Source organism: Vombatus ursinus, unplaced genomic scaffold (genome assembly GCF_900497805.2).
Source record: "Vombatus ursinus unplaced genomic scaffold, bare-nosed wombat genome assembly UNPS02014773.1, whole genome shotgun sequence".
Taxonomy (NCBI): domain Eukaryota; kingdom Metazoa; phylum Chordata; class Mammalia; order Diprotodontia; family Vombatidae; genus Vombatus; species Vombatus ursinus.
This window is the reverse complement of record NW_020954551.1, coordinates 3,750,510-3,770,664: the sequence shown is the minus strand read 5'-3', so window position 1 is coordinate 3,770,664 and position 20,155 is coordinate 3,750,510. Positions and strand designations below refer to the sequence as shown.

The 20,155-nt window shown below is 43.6% G+C and overlaps 1 protein-coding gene across 2 annotated transcripts in view; it reads left to right on the top strand.

The window, feature by feature from the left end:
* The first annotated feature begins 8,458 nt into the window (after positions 1 to 8,458).
* FAM107A (family with sequence similarity 107 member A) overlaps positions 8,459 to 20,155 on the top strand; it is a 31,231-nt gene continuing 19,534 nt past the window's right edge. For both annotated transcript variants that reach the window (XM_027863691.1, XM_027863690.1), the window contains exon 1: positions 8,459 to 8,630. In XM_027863691.1, the coding sequence (XP_027719492.1) occupies positions 8,504 to 8,630 (127 nt within the window). In that variant the 5' untranslated portion in view covers positions 8,459 to 8,503. The remainder of the gene's footprint in view (positions 8,631 to 20,155) is intronic.

The following is a 20,155-nucleotide window of genomic DNA, read 5'->3' as shown; positions in this document are numbered from 1 at the left end:
CCCAAAGGGTCCTGTATCTTCCCTTCCTAAAAACTATTGCTCATGTTTAGAGGGGACTTTAGATTCTGCCCTCCTCACCACCATCCTGCAAGGCAGGTAAGCAAGAATATGATTGCGCCCATTCTCTGGATGAGGAAATCAATGGTCAGAGAAGGCAAGAAGTCTTCCCTCCTGTCCTTCCCTATGCCCAAGCTCTCTTGCCTGTTGGAATCTGCCCATCCTTCAAGGCCTGGCTGGTTTGAATGCTATTTCCCCCCTCCAGGGACCTTTCCTTACACCTGCCAGGCACCTGCCAGCTGGGTCTCTCTCCCTCCTCTGAGATTTCTTAGGCCTTTGGCCAACTCTTTTTGCCTAACACAGCCCTCTAGGCCTGTCTTGTGTTTGTAGTTCTAAACAACTCAGGGGAAGAAGTCTGAGCGTAGCAATGGGCCTAGCAATGGGCTAGGTATGGAGGGGTCTCAATAAGTGTCTGAACTAGGGCCGAAGGTGCACTCCAAATCAGCTCTCTTGTCTTCTCAGGCTCTTCAGAAGCCTCACCCCTTGGGGTAAGGCTGGAGAATTGCTTTTATCCCCCTCCTTCTAACTCATAGTCATGTCATAGGTTTAACACTCGAAGGGAGCCTAAAGACCATCGAGCCCACCCCCATTTTGCAGATAAGGAAACTGAGGTCCAAAGAGATAAAAGAGATTAAAGGGACATTAGAGGTTATCAACACCAGTCCCTTCATTTTACAGACACTAAAACAGAGGCCTAGAGTGCTGTGACTTACCCAAGATCACCCAAGGAGTGAGTGAGGATAAAAGTGAGACTCTGAACCCAGGTCCTCGAAGTTTCTAGAAACTGAGGCAATAAGAAGTTGAATGACTTGCCCAGACATAGGATCATAGATTTAAAGCTCAAATTATTATTAATTATTAACTTATTTAATTAATTAAATAATAAAAATAATTAATTAAATAATTGATTAATTACTTACAATGAAGAAACAGGCCTGACTTGACTAGAAATCCCCTAAATCCTCCACAGGTTAAACAGGTTCCTGGGGGGAGGGGCACGGGTGGGGAATGGGCATGGGGGAAGGGGCAGAGCTCATCCTCTGGGAGCCCCACCTCTCTCAGGCCCAGCAGCAGTGCCGCAGAAACTCCCCCCAGTCTGTTTGTTTTAGAATGCATCATAGCTCTTGAATTTGGCAGCAGATTTCTCCTAGTTATGCTTTGCTTAAGTGGAAGATTAAAATGAGCCAGCCTTCCTGGAATGGGGGGAGGGGGCCCAGCAGGGGCCAGGCTCCCAGCAGCTCGAGCTTGCCAGAGAGGATCCACAGGCAGAGAACTGGGTGGGCTCTGGGGCAGCTTCATTCTCTGCATAGCTTCTTTGTGCATTTCTTCTTTTAAAGTTGAGAAGGAAAATGAAACAGCTGCGGATTTACACAATTCACAGTCCAGCCAAACTAGCCTCCTTGCTGTTCTTTACATGCGACTTGCCATCTCCCATCTCCAGGCCTTTGCCCTCATCTCCATGCCTGGAACACCTTCCCTTTTCAGCTCTAACTCTTGGGATCTCTGATTTCCCTACATACTCAGCCCAGGAACCACCTTCTGCATGAAGCCTTGTCTCTTTTCCATTACCATCATCCCCCATTACCTACTGAATAAAGGATAAGGTCTTTGGCATGGCATTCAATGCCTTCCATAGTTTGGCTTCAAGCTCTCTTAAAAAAAAAAGTTTTATTGCTGCCTTTTCGCTTTATATTACTCATTCCCCTTATATCCACCTTGAAACCTTCCCTTGAAGAAAAATTGGATAATTTTTAATCTGATAATTTTTTAAATTATTATTTTATTTTTCTCTAATTACATGTAAAAACAATTTTTCACTTTCATTTTTAAAACTATGAGTTCCAAATCCTCTCCTTTCCTCCCTCCCCACCCTCCTCATTGAGAAGGCAAGTAATTCAATATAGGTTACACATGTGTAGTCATGTAAAACATTTCCTCATTAATTGTGTTGTGAAAGAAAACAGACAAAAAAACTCAAGTCCTTCAGTTGTCTTGGATCATTGTATTGCTAAGAATAGCTAAGTCATTCACAGCTGATCATCTTATAAAACTGCTATTACTCTGTACACAACACATTTCATTTTCTATCAGCTCAGGTGAATCTTTCCAGGTTTTTCTAAGAGCATTCTGCTCATCATTTCTTACAGCACAATAGTATTCCATCAATTCACACACCACAGTTTGTTCAGCCATTCCCCAATTGTTGGGCATCCCCTCAATTTCCAATTCTTTGGCACCAGAAAAAAAGCTGCTATAAATATTTTTGTACATATAGGTCCTTTTCCTTTTTTAAAATCTCTTTTGGGATACAGACATAGTATTGGTATTGCCAGGTCAAAGTGTTTTGTAGCCCTTTGGGTATAGTTACAAAATTGCTCTCCAGAATGGTGGAATCAGTTCATAACTCCACCAACAGTGCATTAATGTCTCATTTTTCCTACATCCCCTCCAACATTTGTCATTCTCCTTTTCTGTCCTATTAGCCAATCTAAAAGGTACGAGGTGGTACCACAGAATTGTTTCAATTTGCATTCCTCCAATCAAATAGTGATGTAGTGCACCTTGTCATACAGCTATAGATAGCTTTGATTACTTCATCTGAAAACTGCTCATATCTCTTGATAATTTATCCATTGGGGAATAGCTCCTATTTTTATAATTTGACTCAGTTCTCTATATATTTGAGAAATGAGACCCTTATCACAAAAACTTGCTTCAATTTTTTTTCTAAATTTATGATTGCTATTTCCCTCCATCCTATTTCCCCCGTTTATTCTATTCTCTCTCTCCCTTCACCCTGTCCCTCTTCAAAAGTGTTTTGCTTCTGACTACTGCCTCCCCCAATCTGCCCTCCTTCTATCACTACCCCTTCTCTTATTCCTTTCCCCTCCTACTTTCCTGTAGGGTAAGATAGATTTCTATACCCAATTGCATGTGTATGTTATTTCCTCTTTGAGCCAATGCTGATGAGAGTAAGGTTCACTCACTGCCCCCTTCAACTTCCCCCATCTTCTCCTCGACTGTAAAAGCTTTTTCTTGACTCTTTTATGTGAGATAATTTATCCCATTCTACCCTGCCCTTTTTCTTTCTCCCAGTGCATTCCTCTTTTTCACCCCTTAATTTTATTTTTTTAGATATTATTCTTCATATTCAACTCACCCCTGTGCCCTCTGTCTATATATACTCCTAACTGCCCTAATAATAAGAAACTTTTTATTAGTTACAAGTATCACCTTCCCATGCAGGAAAGCCAACAGTTTCACTTTATTAAGTTACTATGATTTCCGTTTCCTGTTTACCTTTTTATGCTTCTTTTGAGTCTTGTATTTGAAAGTCAAATTTTCTATTCAGCTCTGGTCTTTTCATCAAGAATGCTTGAAAGTCCTCTATTTCATTGAATACCATTTTTCCCCTGAAGGATTATGCTCAATTTTGCTGGGTAGGTGATTCTTGATTGTAATTCTAGCTCCTTTGCCCTCTGGAATATCATATTCCAAGTCCTCCAGTCCTTTAATGTAGAAACTGATAAATCTTGTGTTATACTGACTATGGCTCCATAAAACTTGAATTATTTCTTTCTGGTGGCCTGCAATAGTCTCTTCTTGACCAGGGAGCTCTGGGATTTGGCTATAATATTCCTGAGAGTTATCATTTTGGGATCTCTTTCTAGAGGTGATTGGTGGATTCTTTCAATTTTTATTTTACACTGTGGGTTCCAGAATGTCAGGGCAGTTTTCCTTGATAATTTCTTGAAAGAAATTTAAATTTCTAGGCTCTTTTTTTATCATGACTTTCAGGTAGTCCAATAACTTTTAAATCATCTGCCCTTGATCTATTTTCCAGGTCAGTTGCTTTTCCAATAAGATATTTCATATTGTCTTCTATTTTTTCATTCTTTTGGTTTCGTTTTATTGTTTCTTGATTTCTCATAAAGTTATTAGCTTCCATTTGCTCACTTCTAATTTTTAATGAATTATTTTCTTCAGTGAGCTTTTGTACCTCCTTTTCTATTTGGCCAATTCTAAGTTTTTTTTCTTCAGTGAATTTTTGTGCCTCTTTTTCCATTTGACCAATTCTGCTTTTCAAGGCATTCTTCTCCTCATTGGCTTTTTGTGCCTCTTTTACCATTTGGGCTTAGTCTGTTTTTAAGGTGTTATTTTCTTTAGTATTTTTGTGTGTCTCCTTTACCAATCTATTGACTCTTTTTTGTGATTTTCTTGCTTCACTCTCATTCCTCTTCCCAACTTTTCTTCTGTCTCTCTTACTTGACCTTCAAAATCCTTTTTGAGCTTTTCCATGGCCTGAGACCAATTCGTATTTTTCTTGGAGGCTTTGAATGTTGGAGCTTTGATTTTGTTATCTTCCTCTGATTGTGTGTTTTGATCTTCCTTGTCACCATAGTAACTTTGTATGGTCAGAATTTTTTTCTGCTGTTTGCTAACTTTTCCAGTCCATTTCTTGACTTTTACTATTTGTTAAAGTAGGGCTCTGCTTCCAGGGTAGAGGGCTCACTGTCCCGAACTTCAGGGGTTTTGTGCAGCTGTTTTCAGAGATACTTCTAGGGACCTGTAAATTTTTAGTTCTTGCAAGGTGGTATGATCTAAGGAGAGGTTCATTTACTACTTTCCTGTCTGTGCTCTGGTCTATGAGCGACCACAAGCACTCTTTTCTGCCCTAGAAACATGACGAAGGTCACTGCTCCACTGTGGCGGCAAGCTCTGCTATGCTAATGCTCCTCCTCACCCTGCACTGCCACCCAGGACTATGACCCAAATCCAATTATGGGCAAAGCAACAGAGTCGTGCCTCGGTGCTAGCAAAGAGCCCCCTGTAATCTCCTTCTGACCCCCTTACTGTCTATGGGCTGAGACTCCAGAAGCAGCTGTGGCTCCCAAGGCCTGCTCCTGGTTTGCTGGGGCCAGGGCTGTGCTGGCATGGTCTGTGCTGGACGGGGCTCCACTCTCACTCAAGTGCAACAGATCTTTCCTGCTAACCTTCTAAGCTGTCTTCAGCTGGAAAACTATTTCATCCTATCCTTTCTTGGGTTCTGTGCTCCGGAAATTAAAGGTGTTCGCACGGGTTTGGGGGAAAGCTCAGGCCAGTCGCTGCTTTTTCTCTGCCATCTTGGCTCTGCCTCCTAAATTTGATAATTGTTTAAAAAAAAGATTTAAACAATTTGATAAATTTGATACAGATTTAAACGGCTGCCACAGTGGCCATGTTTTATATAATATTCCATATCATTCAATCCATGCCTCTCTACATTAGTTTTCTGGGACTAAGACTGTTCATTAAAATTCATCAGAATTCAGCTGCTTTCATGGGGTTTTCCATCATTTCTGTACTCCCTATGTACAGTATATTATTATAGCTTAAGAAATGGAAGGGACCATAAAGGTCAGCTAATCTAAAACCCTAATGTTACAGATGGGGTCCAGAGAAAGAAGTTAAATGACCTTCCCAAAGTCACACAGATAATGACAAAGGTAGGATTTGAATTCATGCCCTCTGGCTCTAAATCTGGTACCACAGAGGACATGAGTTCAAATCCTAGCCTTGGCACTTATGTGACCTTGGGTAAGCAAGTCACTTCTCTTGCCTGGGCCTCAGTTTCCTCATTTATAAAATGAGTGGGTTGAATTCAATGGACTCTAAGTCCCCTTTCTTACTCTAGTCTGTGATCCTATCAAATGAACATCCCCAGTGACTGACCATAACACTGAAAGGTGGCCAGACTCTGGTTAAGCTGTAACAGCTGCTTTTGTCCTCCTGGTTCTGCATTATTCCACTACACATCAATTCCTACATGTCTTCTCCCAACTCTCTGAACTCCTCATAATTTTTGTATTCCATCATATTCAACCATCACCATCAGTTCAGCCCCTCCCCCAATGAGGGACAGCCACTGGATTTCCAGTTTGTTGCTAGCAGAGTTACTATAAATATTTTCGTATATACGAACCCAACCTTTCTAGCCTGGTCTAGCACCCTACATGTATGTTACAGGTTGGTGACACTGAAGTCCAGCTGTTCCCTGAACACACACACACACTTGCCCACTTCGATATTTTTACTCCTGATATCCTGGGCGCCTAGAATTCCCTTTGCCACCACATTCCAAACCAATCAATCAGTAAGAATTTATTAATTTATTTATTAACCAAAAAAACCACTATGAAAAGCAGTGTTGTGTGATGGAGAGACAGCCTTGAAGTCAGGAAGAACTGGATTCAGGTCCCGCCTCTGACATATCCTGCCTGTGTGATCCTGAGCAATTATCTTCACCTCTCAGGCTTCGAATAGCAGCAAAAGGGCTGACCTGCACTGGTAAAGGGAGTTTCCTCATCTGGAAGTTCCTATGCTAATGAAATCATGGTTCCAATCCCTATCACAATGCTAAGCCCTAGGGACGGAAAGACAAAAATGAACCTGTCCCTCCTCTCAGGGTTCCTACATTCTTATGTTTTTTTCTGTCTTTGTTGTCATTCAATAGTGTCCAACTCTGTTACCCCATTTGGGATTTTCTTGGCAGAGTCACTAGAGTGGCTTTGCCATTTCTTTCTCTAGCTCATTTTACAGATGAGGAAACTGAGGCAAACAGAGTTAAGTGACTTGCCCAGGGTCACACAGCTAGTAGATGTCTGAGGCTGGATTTGAACTCATGAAGGTCAGTCTTCCTGACCATGCCCAGTGCTCTATCCTTCCATCTGCCCAGTTTCTAGCTAAGCCAAGACCTGCTTTTCTTTCAAGTAGGCCCTGATTTCCCTCCCTCCATCTCTCCATCTTCTGAACTAGTATGGTATTTTGTCTCCCCCTGCCCTCCCCATTGCACTCATAGTTTTGAGTGCACTCAACCTGTGATCAGGAACACTTGGGTTCAAAGCTGGCCTGTGATACTAGCTGTGTGACCCTGAGCAAATCACTTAACCTTTGTTTGCCTCAGTTTCCTCAGCTGTACAATGGGGATAATAAAAACACCTACCTTGCAGGATTGTTGTAAGAATAAAATATGATGATATTGGTAAAGCACTTTGCATACATTAAATCACTACATAAATACTACCAATTATTAGCTATTATTATCTCCCCCACAATACTGTAGGCTCCCAGAGGGCAGGGACCAATGTCCCAGGTATCAGCACCGATCACCAAGCCTCACGTGTAGGTTGTCAGTATATATTTGAAGAATAAATGAGCATCTTCATGGGAACCCCCAGGTACTCCCCACTGATCTTCATCCATCTGCATTTCAGATTGTTTTGGAGGGGACCAGGGGGAGGGGCTCAATATCCACTGACATTAAACTCTGGACGAAATCAGAGCAAAGAGGGAGAAAGCCCTGAGACCTTCCCCTCCAAGAGGGATGCCCACCCTGCTGACCACATTCCAGCCATCTGCTCTTCCCCAACCCCCAGGATGTTTTTAATTTAGCTCTGCTCCCAGATAGCATTCAGCTCAGCATCACAGAACCCTAGATCTTGAACCAAAAAGGACCTTAGAAACTAGGGCCCAGAGTAGAGAAGACTTCTTTAAGGTCATGCAAGAGCTAAGCAGCTAACCCAGGATTTGAACCCAGGTTCTCTGATGCCGAACCCCAAACTTGATGAACACTTTGGCCCCATGGAAAGAACCCAAGACTCCAAGAAGGAAGTCTGGGTTTCAATCTGGTTCTACCCCATCTAGCTTTTTTCAGTCACTTCTGGCTCTCCCTGACCCTATTTGGGATTTTCTTGGCAAAGATCCCACTGAAGTGGTTTACCATTTACTTCTCCAGTTCATAATACAGGTAAGGAAACTGAGGCAAACAGGGTGAAGTGACTTGCCCAGGGCCACACAGGTAGTATCTGAGGTCAGATTTGAACTCAGGTCCTCCTGACTCCAGGCCATAACTCTATCCATTGCACCACCTGGCTGCTGGTTATTGGCCCCCAAGAAGGAACTTGGAGGTCATCTAGTCTCGTCTCTTCATTTTACAAGTGAGGAAACTGAGGCCCAGAGAGTCTCAGTGATGCCCCAGTGACTTAACCAGATTGTAAGTAACAAAGCCAGGATCTGAACCTTGATCCTTCTGTGACTCAGCTTCCTCATCTGTAATGCTACCTGTCCTACCTTCCTTCCAGGAAGATCATAAAGAAAAGCAGCTGTTCATCCATGCTGGCCCTGGGATCCCAGCAACCTGGCCCTCTCAACAGTAACATAATCCCCCGAAATCACCCAGGAAAGGTTTTGTGAGAGGAGTAGATCAAAATGTACCGCCTGGCAGGGGAGGGCAGGGGCTGTGCTAAGCCTGCCCATCTCACATGACTGCTTTCCGTCTCTGAAAAGATCTCACTGAAGAGAGAGAGAAAGGGAGAGAGAGAGAGAGAGAGAGAGAGAGAGAGAGAGAGAGAGAGAGAGACAGCTCAGTAGCAGAGCTCCTGCCAAAAAGCTACGCATACTTGTCAGCATGTGCAGCCTTCGAGATTCAACTAGCTTCCCCCGTGCCCGGCCGGCACTCATGGCTCAGAGAGATATGGGGATAAGGGTGCCCCCCGAGGCAACAGGGCTGTACCGAGCCATGCTGGTCAAATCAGGTAAGAGCAAATATGGTGTGGGGTCTTCTCCCCTACTTCCCAGCTGGGGAAAGAATGTTTGCCTGCTTCCCTTTGCAGGTGTCCACCTGGGCACCTGTCCTGGCCCATACTGGCATTTCCCTGGGCATCTGCATAGTGCTAGAGAGTTCTAAGTTGGGATCCCAGCCCCACTAGGGATATGTGATTTCTTAATATGACTGATTTTAAAAGATTGCTGGCACTTCTCCAACTGTGGGTATTATGATTATCAAGGGAATATTTCTTTAGTTTCTTTCCTTTTTTTTTCCTAACAAGTCCTATAGTACAGGTAAGGAGCTCCTAGTTCTAGAAAAAATAGCTTGTCTTTTAGAAAGAGGAAAAGGGAAAGGATGATTCCTGTTTCTTTTACATTTTTACGATTTTATTTTGAGAGATATGTTTTCAGTAGCCCTCATAATCCTGCAGGCTCAACCTTCTAACTCAAAAACCTGCTTCATGAGAAATCAGCCAGTGCGCCTCGGTCAAGGGCAAAGAAGCAGATCCAGCTTTGTAACCAAGTGAGGCACCCTGAGCTCCCGACTGGGGCCCTGCCAGCTGTGTGCACTGGAGCCCAAGGCTAGCTGGGGCTTTTTTGTGTTTGCTCCTGAAGCCTGGGGAAACATCAAACCAAGCAAAATTGGAGGGATTCGGTCTGAGTCAGTGGCTCCTGGAGTCAATCATCCCAGGACATGCTGAGAATTGCTAAAGATAACTCTGAAGCTTGCGCCGGGACACAAGCTGATGCTGCCTTGAGAGTCCAAAGCAGCCTTTCTGGGGTGGTGAATCAGTTAGCCTGTACTGATTGAATGTCCACTGTAGAGTTCTGGGCTGGGTGCAGGGAATGAAAAAATAAAAACAAAAACACTTGGAAATCATGGAATGCTCAAGCTGGAAGAGAACCCTCCCTCCTCCCCATTTATATTCATTTGGCTACTGAAATTCAGCAAAGTGAAGGGACATATACGGGAGCAAGCAGCTCCTTAGTGGAAAAGATGGGACTAGAATGTTAAGCCCCAGATCAGCAAACTAGTGTTTTATTCAGTGTCTTTTAAAATTCAATTCAAATTCCACTTCCTCCAGGAAGCCTTCCTTGATCTCCCCAACCCCCTTCGCCCCCCAACCCCTACACACTCACACTCACCTTATCTAACAATGGAATCAACTGCCTAAGGAGTTAATGGGTTCTCTCCATACTTGAGGTGTGGAGGCTTTATGTAAAGAGAATTCTTGTTCAGGTATGACTTAGATGAAGTGGTTAAGGTCTCTTCCAATGCTGGGACACTTTCATTTTCTGTGATTCTTTAATCAGGCATATACATTTCTAAAATTATATTCTGGACATAAGTCCCATCCCTTCAAGTCTCAATCCTATAGATGAAGACAAAATGTCTCCTTTCCTCGGACTCTCTCACTCATCTTGCTTATGACCCATAATTTGTGCTCTTGTGTATGGACCTCTGTGGCCCCAGGTTCTATTGCTGACTTCTTTCTTGCATTTTTGACTCCTGAGAATTACCAGGCATCTCTACTACTATCTGTGACCATGCTCTGTGGTCCTGAGATTGGGAATATGTAAAGGCTGTTTTCTCCTTCCACTCTCCCCCTTTCCAGTTTTAGGTCCCTTTCTTTTATTAGCATTGCAAATATCTGAGTAAATATGCTTTTCTAACCCTTATTATGTACATACAGTCCATCCCTAGCCAAGAGTGTATCATACCTACATTTTAAGCCCTGATGCAAAAATTAATTTTGGTTTGTTTTCAGATAAACTATTCTTAAGTAGCTGTTCACTCCTCAAGTCTGTCTTTCTCTTCCAAAACTCCTGTTTTGTTTGAACTCTCCCCCAAACCCCTCCAAATACCTGTAAAAAATGGCTCTAAACAAAACTCCTGTTTTAATGGACAAACATGATGAAAAGTCCCCTGGGGCCCCTAAGGCCTTCACTTTCTTGCCCAGGACTTCAAGATCCCCACCATGCTTGCTAACTTTCTTATGGTAGTATAATGTGCCCCGCGATGAATCACTGGAAGTGGGGAGTGAGTTTGCCCACTCCCATCATGGCTATGTGCACCTGATGCAACAGAGGCTCCTTGAGGGTGAAGACTGTTTCATTTCTGCCTCACTCTCCTCAGAGCCTAGAACTGTGCCTGGCACATAGTAGGTACATCCAAAGGCTTGCTGACTGACTGACTGACAGTTTGGCAAACAGCTGCCTTTGGTTTCCTCAGCAGAGTCACCAGCCACCACTCTCCTTCCTCTGACCCAACAACCTCTCACCTGGCAGGGCTTTGGAGCCCTGCCTCCTCTCAAGATGGCTCAGCTCAGCCCTCTGCAGGCAGAGTCCATCACCTAATCCTCATCTCCCCACATTTGTCACTCATATTGTCCTTAAATTATAATATAACATAACATAACATAATATAATTAATATAATGTGATGTGATATGATACAATAATATATATTATGGTTATTATACATGTTATATGTGGTTGTTATTTTCTTCCACCCTCCCATCCCCTGACACACATCAGGGCACCTGGTTCCCTCTTCAGCTCCCTCTTCTTTTGTTTTTGTTTGTTTGTTTTTACTTTGAAGTCCTTCCACTTTTAAAGGCATATTTTTACATCCCTTAGCAGGAAAGAGATTCCTTTTTTCTTTCAACTTTTGTTGTAGAAGAAAGACTAGCCCGAACTCTTTGCATTCATAGTCATTCCCTCACCATGGCAGAAGGACCAAAAGCACCCAGCCTCTCTGCAGGCCAATACGGGCGCCCTTCTCTCCCTCCCCTCCCATCCTCTAAGCATCAGAAGAGGGGTGCTGGAGAGAAGGTCTCTTCCTGGCACAGGGTGGACCAGCTGACTTCTGAGAGTCCCCTCCACCTCAGACATCCTACGCTCCCTGGTACTGTAATAAACAGTGTGTGGGAGTTTAGGGATGCTAGCTTTTAATCCGAGGTTGGAAGCCCAGTGACTTTAAGAATGTAGTCTTGAGACGATGCCGTGTAATGGGGTCAGTTATAATGACCACCCTTGGTCCCAAGGGGCCAGAGATGGGGGAATGGAACATTGCATGGACAGTTAGACGCAGTTGATACATTGGTTAGTTTGCAACTGTTCTGGCCTTGAATCAATATAAAACTAAGAAATGACCCTCATCCCCAGAGAGAGCTATCAGAACTTTAAGATGGAGATTAGGTCTGAAAAAGACCTGGGGGTTTCAGTGGGCCACAAGCTCAGTCTGAGTCAACAGTATATGGCAGTTAAGTATTAGACTACATTGAGAAGCCGGAGTGCCCAGGACTGGGTGGGTGATCATTCTCTTGTTCTCTGCTCTAGTCATACCATGTCCACAGGACCATATTCTGTTCTGGAGCCTTTAGGAAGAATGTTGGCAATGTGGAGAATGTCCAGGGGGATCCACCGGGCCAATGAATGACCCTGAGATCATGACAGATGGGGATTATTTGAAGGAGTAAGTGAGAGTTTTGGATGGGAGGAAAGGAGATGAAGAGTCATATTAATTACTGCATTCAAGCATCTGAAGGGCTTTCACACTGAAGGGTTCTGATTGTTCTGATTGGCCCCGGAGGACAGGAAAGAAGGAAACAATCATTCATTAAGCCCCTACTATGTTCCAGCCACTGTGCCAAGCGCTTCACAAATGTTACGTCATTTCAGACTCACAACAATCATGGGAGGTAAGGACCATTATTGTCCCCATATACAAATGAGGAAACTGAGGCCAAGAGAAATTAAGTGACTTGCCCAGGGTCACACTGCTACTAAATGTCTGAGCTCAGATTTGAACTCAGTTTTTTCTGACTCCAGGCCCAACACCCTAGCTGTCCTTAAGCCAGAACAAGGTATGATGGATAGAGGATGAAAAGTGCCAAATTTCAGCCTGATGAAAGACAAAAAAAAAAATCCCGACATCGAGAGTTTTATATGAAAGATGGATGGCGGCTTCAGGAGGGCATCAGTTTCCCTTCACTGGAGCACTGCAGGCAAGGTGTCCACCTACTGTAGGGGATTATTGTCCAAGTTTGCACTACGCTAAAAGGCCAGCGGTCATTCCAATGCTGAGATTCCGTGATTCTCATCTTCAGGGTCCTGCTACAAATACCCTGATACTGTCACACAGCCAACTCTGGCGGCTCCTTCCAGTTTTTCCTTACCAGACATGGCCTTCTACGCTCTCCCTATCTTCAGTCAGTATGGAAAAGCTCTTGTTAGCTCCTAACACATCTGCATCTGCAGAGTTTGGAAAGCTACCTCCTCCTCTGGGGTTACTCTGACAGGGAATGAAATGAGGGGCTTGGATTCAATGGCCTCAGAGGTCCCATCTGGTTCCAGATTCCTGTTTGTGACCTTGGGCAAGTCAAGTAATTTTCATTGCCTCAGTTTCCTCCTCTGTAAAATGAGGTGGCTGACAGATTTATGCAACCACTAATTTCCATTTTAAAGACCCCTGTTATCCATGATCCTATGACAATCCCTACCTCCATGCATCTTCAATCTCTCCTTCAATGGCCTCCTTGTTCAAGTCTCATTTCTCTTCAAACAAAAGCAACAAATAAATTTTAAAAACACAACCCTATTTCCTGAAACCTAGGTTTTTCGCCCACCTCCTACCCACAAGCCACCTCTTCATCTCTTTCACTATCAGACTTTTTGAAAGAGTAATCTCCACCTCGCTACACCTTCTGGCTTCCATCCTTCACACTGGACTGAAAAACTCCTCTCAAAGGCCACCAATGGCCAAGTGGCCAATCAAGTGGTCAGTGGTCAAGTGGCTTCTTCTTCCCTCCCTGCATCTGTCAGCAACATTTGGGCTGTCAACACCAGCCTGCTTCTTGCTACTTTCTTCCTTTCCCTTTCTATAATGGGTTCTGTCTCTGCCACTGATCATTCTCTGCCCCGCTCAGCATTTCTCTTCTTGCTGCCCTGTGACCCTGGCTGGTTCTATCTATCTGTCCTCCATAGGCCTTTCTCTATACTCTCCTTTATCATCGCCTGCCCTCTTACAGTTTCAACTCTTGCTCCATGCAAAAACCTCTAAATTTACATATCTAACCCCAAGCTTTCTCCCAAGTTACAGACCCACATTATTTGTTTAAGCATGTGTTATTCATTAATTTGTTAAACAAGATTTATCACATCACAGGCATTTCTAGATATATTCCCTGGAATTGAAGCCCTCCCTTACAGCAAAGGAAAACAATAAAACAAAAACCACTGAGACAGTGACCGCCTGACAATGTCGGTGACATTCTGCCTTCGTGTTCCTCCGTCTCTCTGCAGGGAAGGGGGAAGGTGTGTTTCTTCATCTGTCTTAGTTGTTACATTATTTCCTTTCAGTATCCTCTTCATATGAATTATTAGAGAGTTCCTCTAGTTCCACTTACTTTACTCTGTTTCAGTACATGCAAATCTTCCAAGGTTTCTCTGAATTCCTCATAGTCATCATTTCTTACTACACAATAATACACCATTACATTCGTGTACCAGAGAGTATTCAGTCACGCTCCAATTGATGGGGACCTGCATTGCTTTCAATTGTTCACTACCACAAGGAATGCTGTTATGAATATTTTATTAGAATTCAGAACTTTACTTCTGACTTTGACCTCTTTTAGGTTCGTGCTTGGTATAGCGATCACTGGGCTAAAGGGAACCACCAGTTCGGTTACTTTCCTCACGTGATTCCTCCAGAACAGCCAAACCACTTCCTAGCTTCAAGAACCCACCAATGTGCCTATTTTCCCACAGCCCGTCCAACACTGACTCTTGTCATCTTTGTTAATTTGCCTCCGAGTTGCCTTTGTTTGCTTTTCTCTTATTACCAGTGATATGAGGCATGATTTCATTTGGTATCTGATAGTTTCTCACTCTTCTTTTGAAAATGATTTATTTATATCCTTTGATCGCTTAGCTAGCAAGAAATGTTTTTGTCCTGACCCACATTTCCACTGTCTGTTAGGCATCTTGGACAGCCATCAAATTCAACATGTCCAGAACCAGAAATCCTCTTTTCCCAGGCACCGTCTCTTCCCATCTCACTCTATTATGGCACTTACTATGCGTGTGACCATAGGGGAAAGCATGCACTCTCTGGGCCGTTAAGGCCCCTTCTCGCCCTAGAGCTAAGATCCTACAAGGCTTTTTTTCCCCAAATAAAGAACTCTAAAGCCCTCTGCAATCTGACCCCAAACTATCTTTACAGCCTGATCTTAAGGTCCTGCCTGATGACTGTCATTTGAGTTGGGAATAACCCAGGGGCACATCCTGTTTATTCTGGCCAAGCCCAGCTCCACCTCGAGCTGTTTTAAATCCCTCCACCGCCCTTCAGGAAGTAGTTTCAGCTTCTTCATCTTCCTTTTCTCACTTATAAAATTGTGGGGTTGAATGGATGACCTCCAACGTCCCTGGGACGCAGTGTAGTAAAGCAGATAGGACGCTGAACTCTAAGCCTTCTTGGGATCAGAAAGACCTAAGTTCGAATGCCTCCTCATATACTTAACAGCCATGTGACCCTAGACATATTTCTTGAGCTTTCTGAGCCTCAGTTTCCTCATCTAATAAAAGGAGGGGGCTGGATTCGGTGGTCTCCAAGATTCCTTGGGATCCTATGACCCTAATCAAGCTATGTCAGAGGACATATTGACATACGTCAATCTATGAAACAACTCTAATGTCACCCCTTTTGTGGAGCCTTCTCTTCCCCAGCCTCTAAATCAGAAACCATCTTCCCTCCTCAGGACACCTCTCAAGCAAGCAATCAATGAGCACTTATTAGGCACCTACTACGTTCCAGGCACTGAGTGAGGCACTTAGTAGTCACAGATACATACAGATATAAGTGAAATAATTCTAGCCCAAAGGAGTTTATAGGAGAGACAAGCTGCACAAAGAGAGATACGTGTCAAATAAATACAAGATAATTTGCTAGAGGTCACTAGCAGCTAGCAGACCAAAGAATCCTGTAGGAAGCAGCTCTAGAGCTGAGCCTTGCAGGAACCTAGGGCTTCTAAGCATCAGTGGGTGAATTCCAGGTGAGGGGGCAGGACAGCCAGTGCAAGGTATGGATGGGAGCAGAAAGGTCAGTCTGGATGGACCCTAGAGTATGAGGAGGGAAATAAGTAATAAAGCTAGAAAAGGAAGTAGGTAAATACTGGACTATGTAAATCAGGGTAAACCTTAAAGCCCTGCGTAATTAGCAGCAGCAGCCGCTGCTATAGGTGGTGGGATAGTAGTAAGTAACTAATGACTCTGTCATCTGATCTCTCGGTCAGTACTTTCCCCAAAATCGGCATCAGATAGAAGTTTGCTGCATTACTGCCAGGGAAAGGCTCCAAAGGCACGGAGGCTTGGGTGATCAGGTGGCATACTTCAGCTCTCTAAAAGGTCAGAGAAGGGGCAACAGTGGCCTGGAATCCTGGGAATTTGCCTGGTTTGGCCAGGGTGGAGTTTGGTGCTTTCTGAGGTTTCCACCCACTCATTCTCTTTTCACGGACCTCCTCTCAGAACCTGATCCATTTTCCATCTTTTTGTCTTCCTGCCACCCCAGAAGACCAAGCTAGGACAGAATGAAAATGTGGGAGAGAGAAACCAAAGGAGGCCCGTCCTTGGAATAAAGGGCCAAACCAACCATCCCTAATGGCCACTGAGTGGAAGGTGGTTTTCAGAAGCAAGAATCTTAATTCCTCTCCTCTGTCCTACACACACACTCTCTTTCTCTCCCAAATGAGCCTCTCACCTTTCACAGTTCTCCAGTGGCTAAATTCTTCATGGTCTGAGCTTGTTAATAAAGGCTTAAGCTCCTTTTCTTTGCAGTCTCACCCCCTCCCCTGTACTGTATCCCATGACAAGTTATTATACCAACATGCCCCCACCCCCTTCCATTCTTTCAGCCAAGAGCAGGTTCAGAGGGCCCCGGGTTGTTTTTGTTTCTGGTGATGGTTTTGTAGGAATGCATTTGAGGGCCTAAAAGAGGGCTTTGGAAATGTTAGACTGAGCATAAGACCTAGGGAGGAAGTTTGAGGTTGTCATGGAGACTTGGCTGATGTCTACTGGCTGGAGGTAGACTGCTTACACGCTCATGGCAGCTCCTTATAAATGGGTACAAGAAAGAAATGTGAGAAATACATTAGGGTTACAGATAGATTTAGCCCCCCAGAAGAGCAGACACTACAGACCCTTGCACGGAGGTGATACCTCTGTCTTAGAATTTGTGATGGGAAGAAAGCCAGGCATATCAATCTTGTGGGCCTGGATTTGATCTTGGCTCTGATGCTACCTGCACGGCCTTGGGCAAGACACTAACCCCTTTGTGCCTCAGTATCCCCGATTACAAAATGAGTTCTAAGAGACTTTCAAGCCCTAACCCTATGATTCTCTCATTCTATCCCCAGCAACATCAGTAGCAATGATGTCACTCTCCAGCAGCATCAGTTAATGTATCAGTTGGCTACATATTCCCACTTACTGATGCAAGAACAGAATGTAGGGCAGTCTGGAGAAATGAACAATTAAATTAAGTGAAGAGGCATCATCCTAACCTCCTAGCCAAAGCTTCCATCATTCTGTTGCCTGATCTGAAAATTACCTCCACCCAATGGGCCTCAATTTCTCCATTTGCAAAATGGATAGCTATAGCTGATTCTCTCTCCTTCTTAACTCATGGACTCCTGTGATAACAAGATGCCTTGGTACCTCAGGGGTTCAAGCTGCTGTTATCTGATTATTTAACATTGCAGAATTCTAGGTTTATTTTTAGCTTGTCCCCCCTCCAGTACATATAAACATGCAAGAATCATTGGTTACAAGTGCTCTAGCGGTGGGGTGTTCCTTCATCATGTTGGTTGGGTTAAGCTAGTTTACAGAATCTAGCCATCCGTATGATTTTCCCATACCCAGAATAACATGGTGGTTAAACTCAGTGAGTTAAAACTCCTTTCCATAGTACATTAAATATGCAAACAGGAGGAGATGGCAATCTCCATGTTTCCCTGCTCTATGATGTTTCCTGTCATTTTCATCAGTGCCGTGGGACATAGGGATTGGCTCTGATGAATAGCTCTGGGACAGGTCGGAAATTCTGAAAACATCCTTCTTTTTCATTCATTCTTTCTTCCTTTCTTCCTCTTTTCTCCCTCCTTCCTTTCTTCCTTCTTTCCTTTACTCTTCCTTCTCCTCCTTCCTCTTTCATTTGTTTTTGTCATTTCTTTTCTTCCTCTCATTCATTCTTCCTTCCTCTTCCTTTTTCTTCCTTTCTTCCTCCTTTTTTCCTTGCTTCCACCCTTTCATTCTTTATTCATTTTAACTTTGTTTGCCTTTTGTTTTTAAACCACAAGAATTTCTCTTTAAATCTCATCACACCCACATTAAGCCTTTCTCTGTAGCAAAGAAAAACATTTAGGTGACATCCTGAGAGCATCTGACACCATACAGAAACCTTCATCCATCCAGTCCCCACCTCTCAGACCAAGAGAAAGGTGGGTTTTGTTCCAAGTTCTCCAGAAGCATGTTTGTTTGACATGCTTGACCCATGTTAGTATGATCATTTCCACTATGGAGTCAGTAGGTGGTTTTGCTCATTTCTCTCTTCATCCTCCAAGTCTTCTTGTGTTTCTCTTGAATTCCTTATGTTTATTATTTTCTTACACAGTAATAATATTCCATTTCATATAGATGCTACAGTTTGTTTACCTGTGCCCAAACCATATGATTTATAAGCAAAATAAACAAAACAAAACCAAACTCATGACTAGAAAACCAGAGGTGGCTACAATGTGGTATCCAAGAGCAAAGAAAGGGTCCACAGGAATCAAGTTGTAGTTGAGCGCCATTTTGATCAGCCTGAACTCTAGCCCCTCCAACTTGTGCCTCCTTCATAGATCAATAATCTGGTTTCTTCTCTTGACTTGTAAGGTCCTAAGTTTAGAGCTGGAAAGGATAGTAGAGTCTATTTCCTCCAACCTCCTTATTTTGCAGATTAGGAAACTGAGAACCAGAGAGGTTAAATGATTTGCCCAGGGTCACACAGATAGTAAAAGAATGAAATGGAACTTGACCGCAAGTCCTCCTGACCCCAGTCTAAGGTCAGGCTGCTTCTAAGACTATCAAGGTTCATCTCCTAGAATGTTAGCAGGGTTGTTTAAAAAAAAGCACTAGTAAACAAGACAACTTGGACCTTTGATTAGTATCAGTACAGAAAAGCTAGGTATGGGTTCAGTCAAACATAGTATGTGTGGAGGTGTGGGTGTGGGTGTGTAAGGGGGATGGTTAAGGAAGGAGGGAAGAGGAGAGGAGAAGGAAGGAGAAGTGAGGAGAGAAGAGGAGAGGAAAAGAGAGGAGAGGAGAGGGAGAGGGGAGAAGAGGGAGAGGAAAAAATGAGAAAGGAGAGAAAACAGAGGAAAGGAAAAGAGGAAGAGAGAAAAAGGAAAGGAGAAGAGGGGATTGGAGGAATGGGGAGGAGAGGGGAGGAGAGGGAGGGAAAGGAGAGGGAGAGAATGATAAGGGAGAAAAGAGACAGAGAATTAAAGAGAGGAGAGAGAGAAAAGTAGAATAGGAGAGAAATGAAAAAATCTAATAACCTAAAATTCTGTGGGAATCATCTGCCCAAGGGGGATGAAAAACACTCAAGAATAAAATTCTGAAGATACAAAGATGATTCCAGTGAGGAGGAAAAGAAGAAGCTGCCTAGAAAGAATGCCGTGGTTACACAGTTACAGGAGGAGTTTGCCAAAAACTCAGAATTTCATTTTTTAAAAAAGTTTTGTTGATGTTTTTAGTTTTTACACAACCATCTTTTCTAGATCTAGTGTTCCGCTTACTCCTGCACCCGAACAGAATCCTATGCTCTAAAACAGCCAGGACAACTGATCCAGTGAAAGTGCCTGGCACACTAAATGCAGCCTAGTGCCCCCAGACTCCTCTGCCTCTTGCTTATAAGGGGGACTATGTTTCATCCCATCTCAGGGACCAACAATATCATTACCATTACTCCACATTCATCTTTCTTTCCAAGATCTTTCCACTCATGCTGCTGTCATCATTGTGTATACTGGTCTGGTCTGATGCATTTCTCTATGCATCAGTTCATACAAGTCTTCCTACATTTCTCTGAATTCCTCATATACAACATTTTCTTTTTCTTGCCTCTGCCTGTGTGCATGTGTGGGGTGTGTGTGCGCGCACGCGCGTGTGTGTGTGTGTGTGTGTGTGTGTGTGTGTGTGTGTGTGTGTGAGAGAGAGAGAGAGAGAGAGAGACTTCATCAGTATAGGGTGAAAACTCCCTCCACCCAGGCACATAAGCAACTTAAGTCTCAGCTCACTTAACTGAGTGGGTACATGATTTGCTCATGATCAGGCCCCTAATAAACCCAAGTCTACCTGGCTCTAAGGTGCTTCTTATGCCTATAACATCTTTTGGGAGGGAGGCAAAGGAAGTTAAGTGACTTGCCCAGGGTCACACAACTAGTAGGTGTCTGAGGCCAGATTTGAAC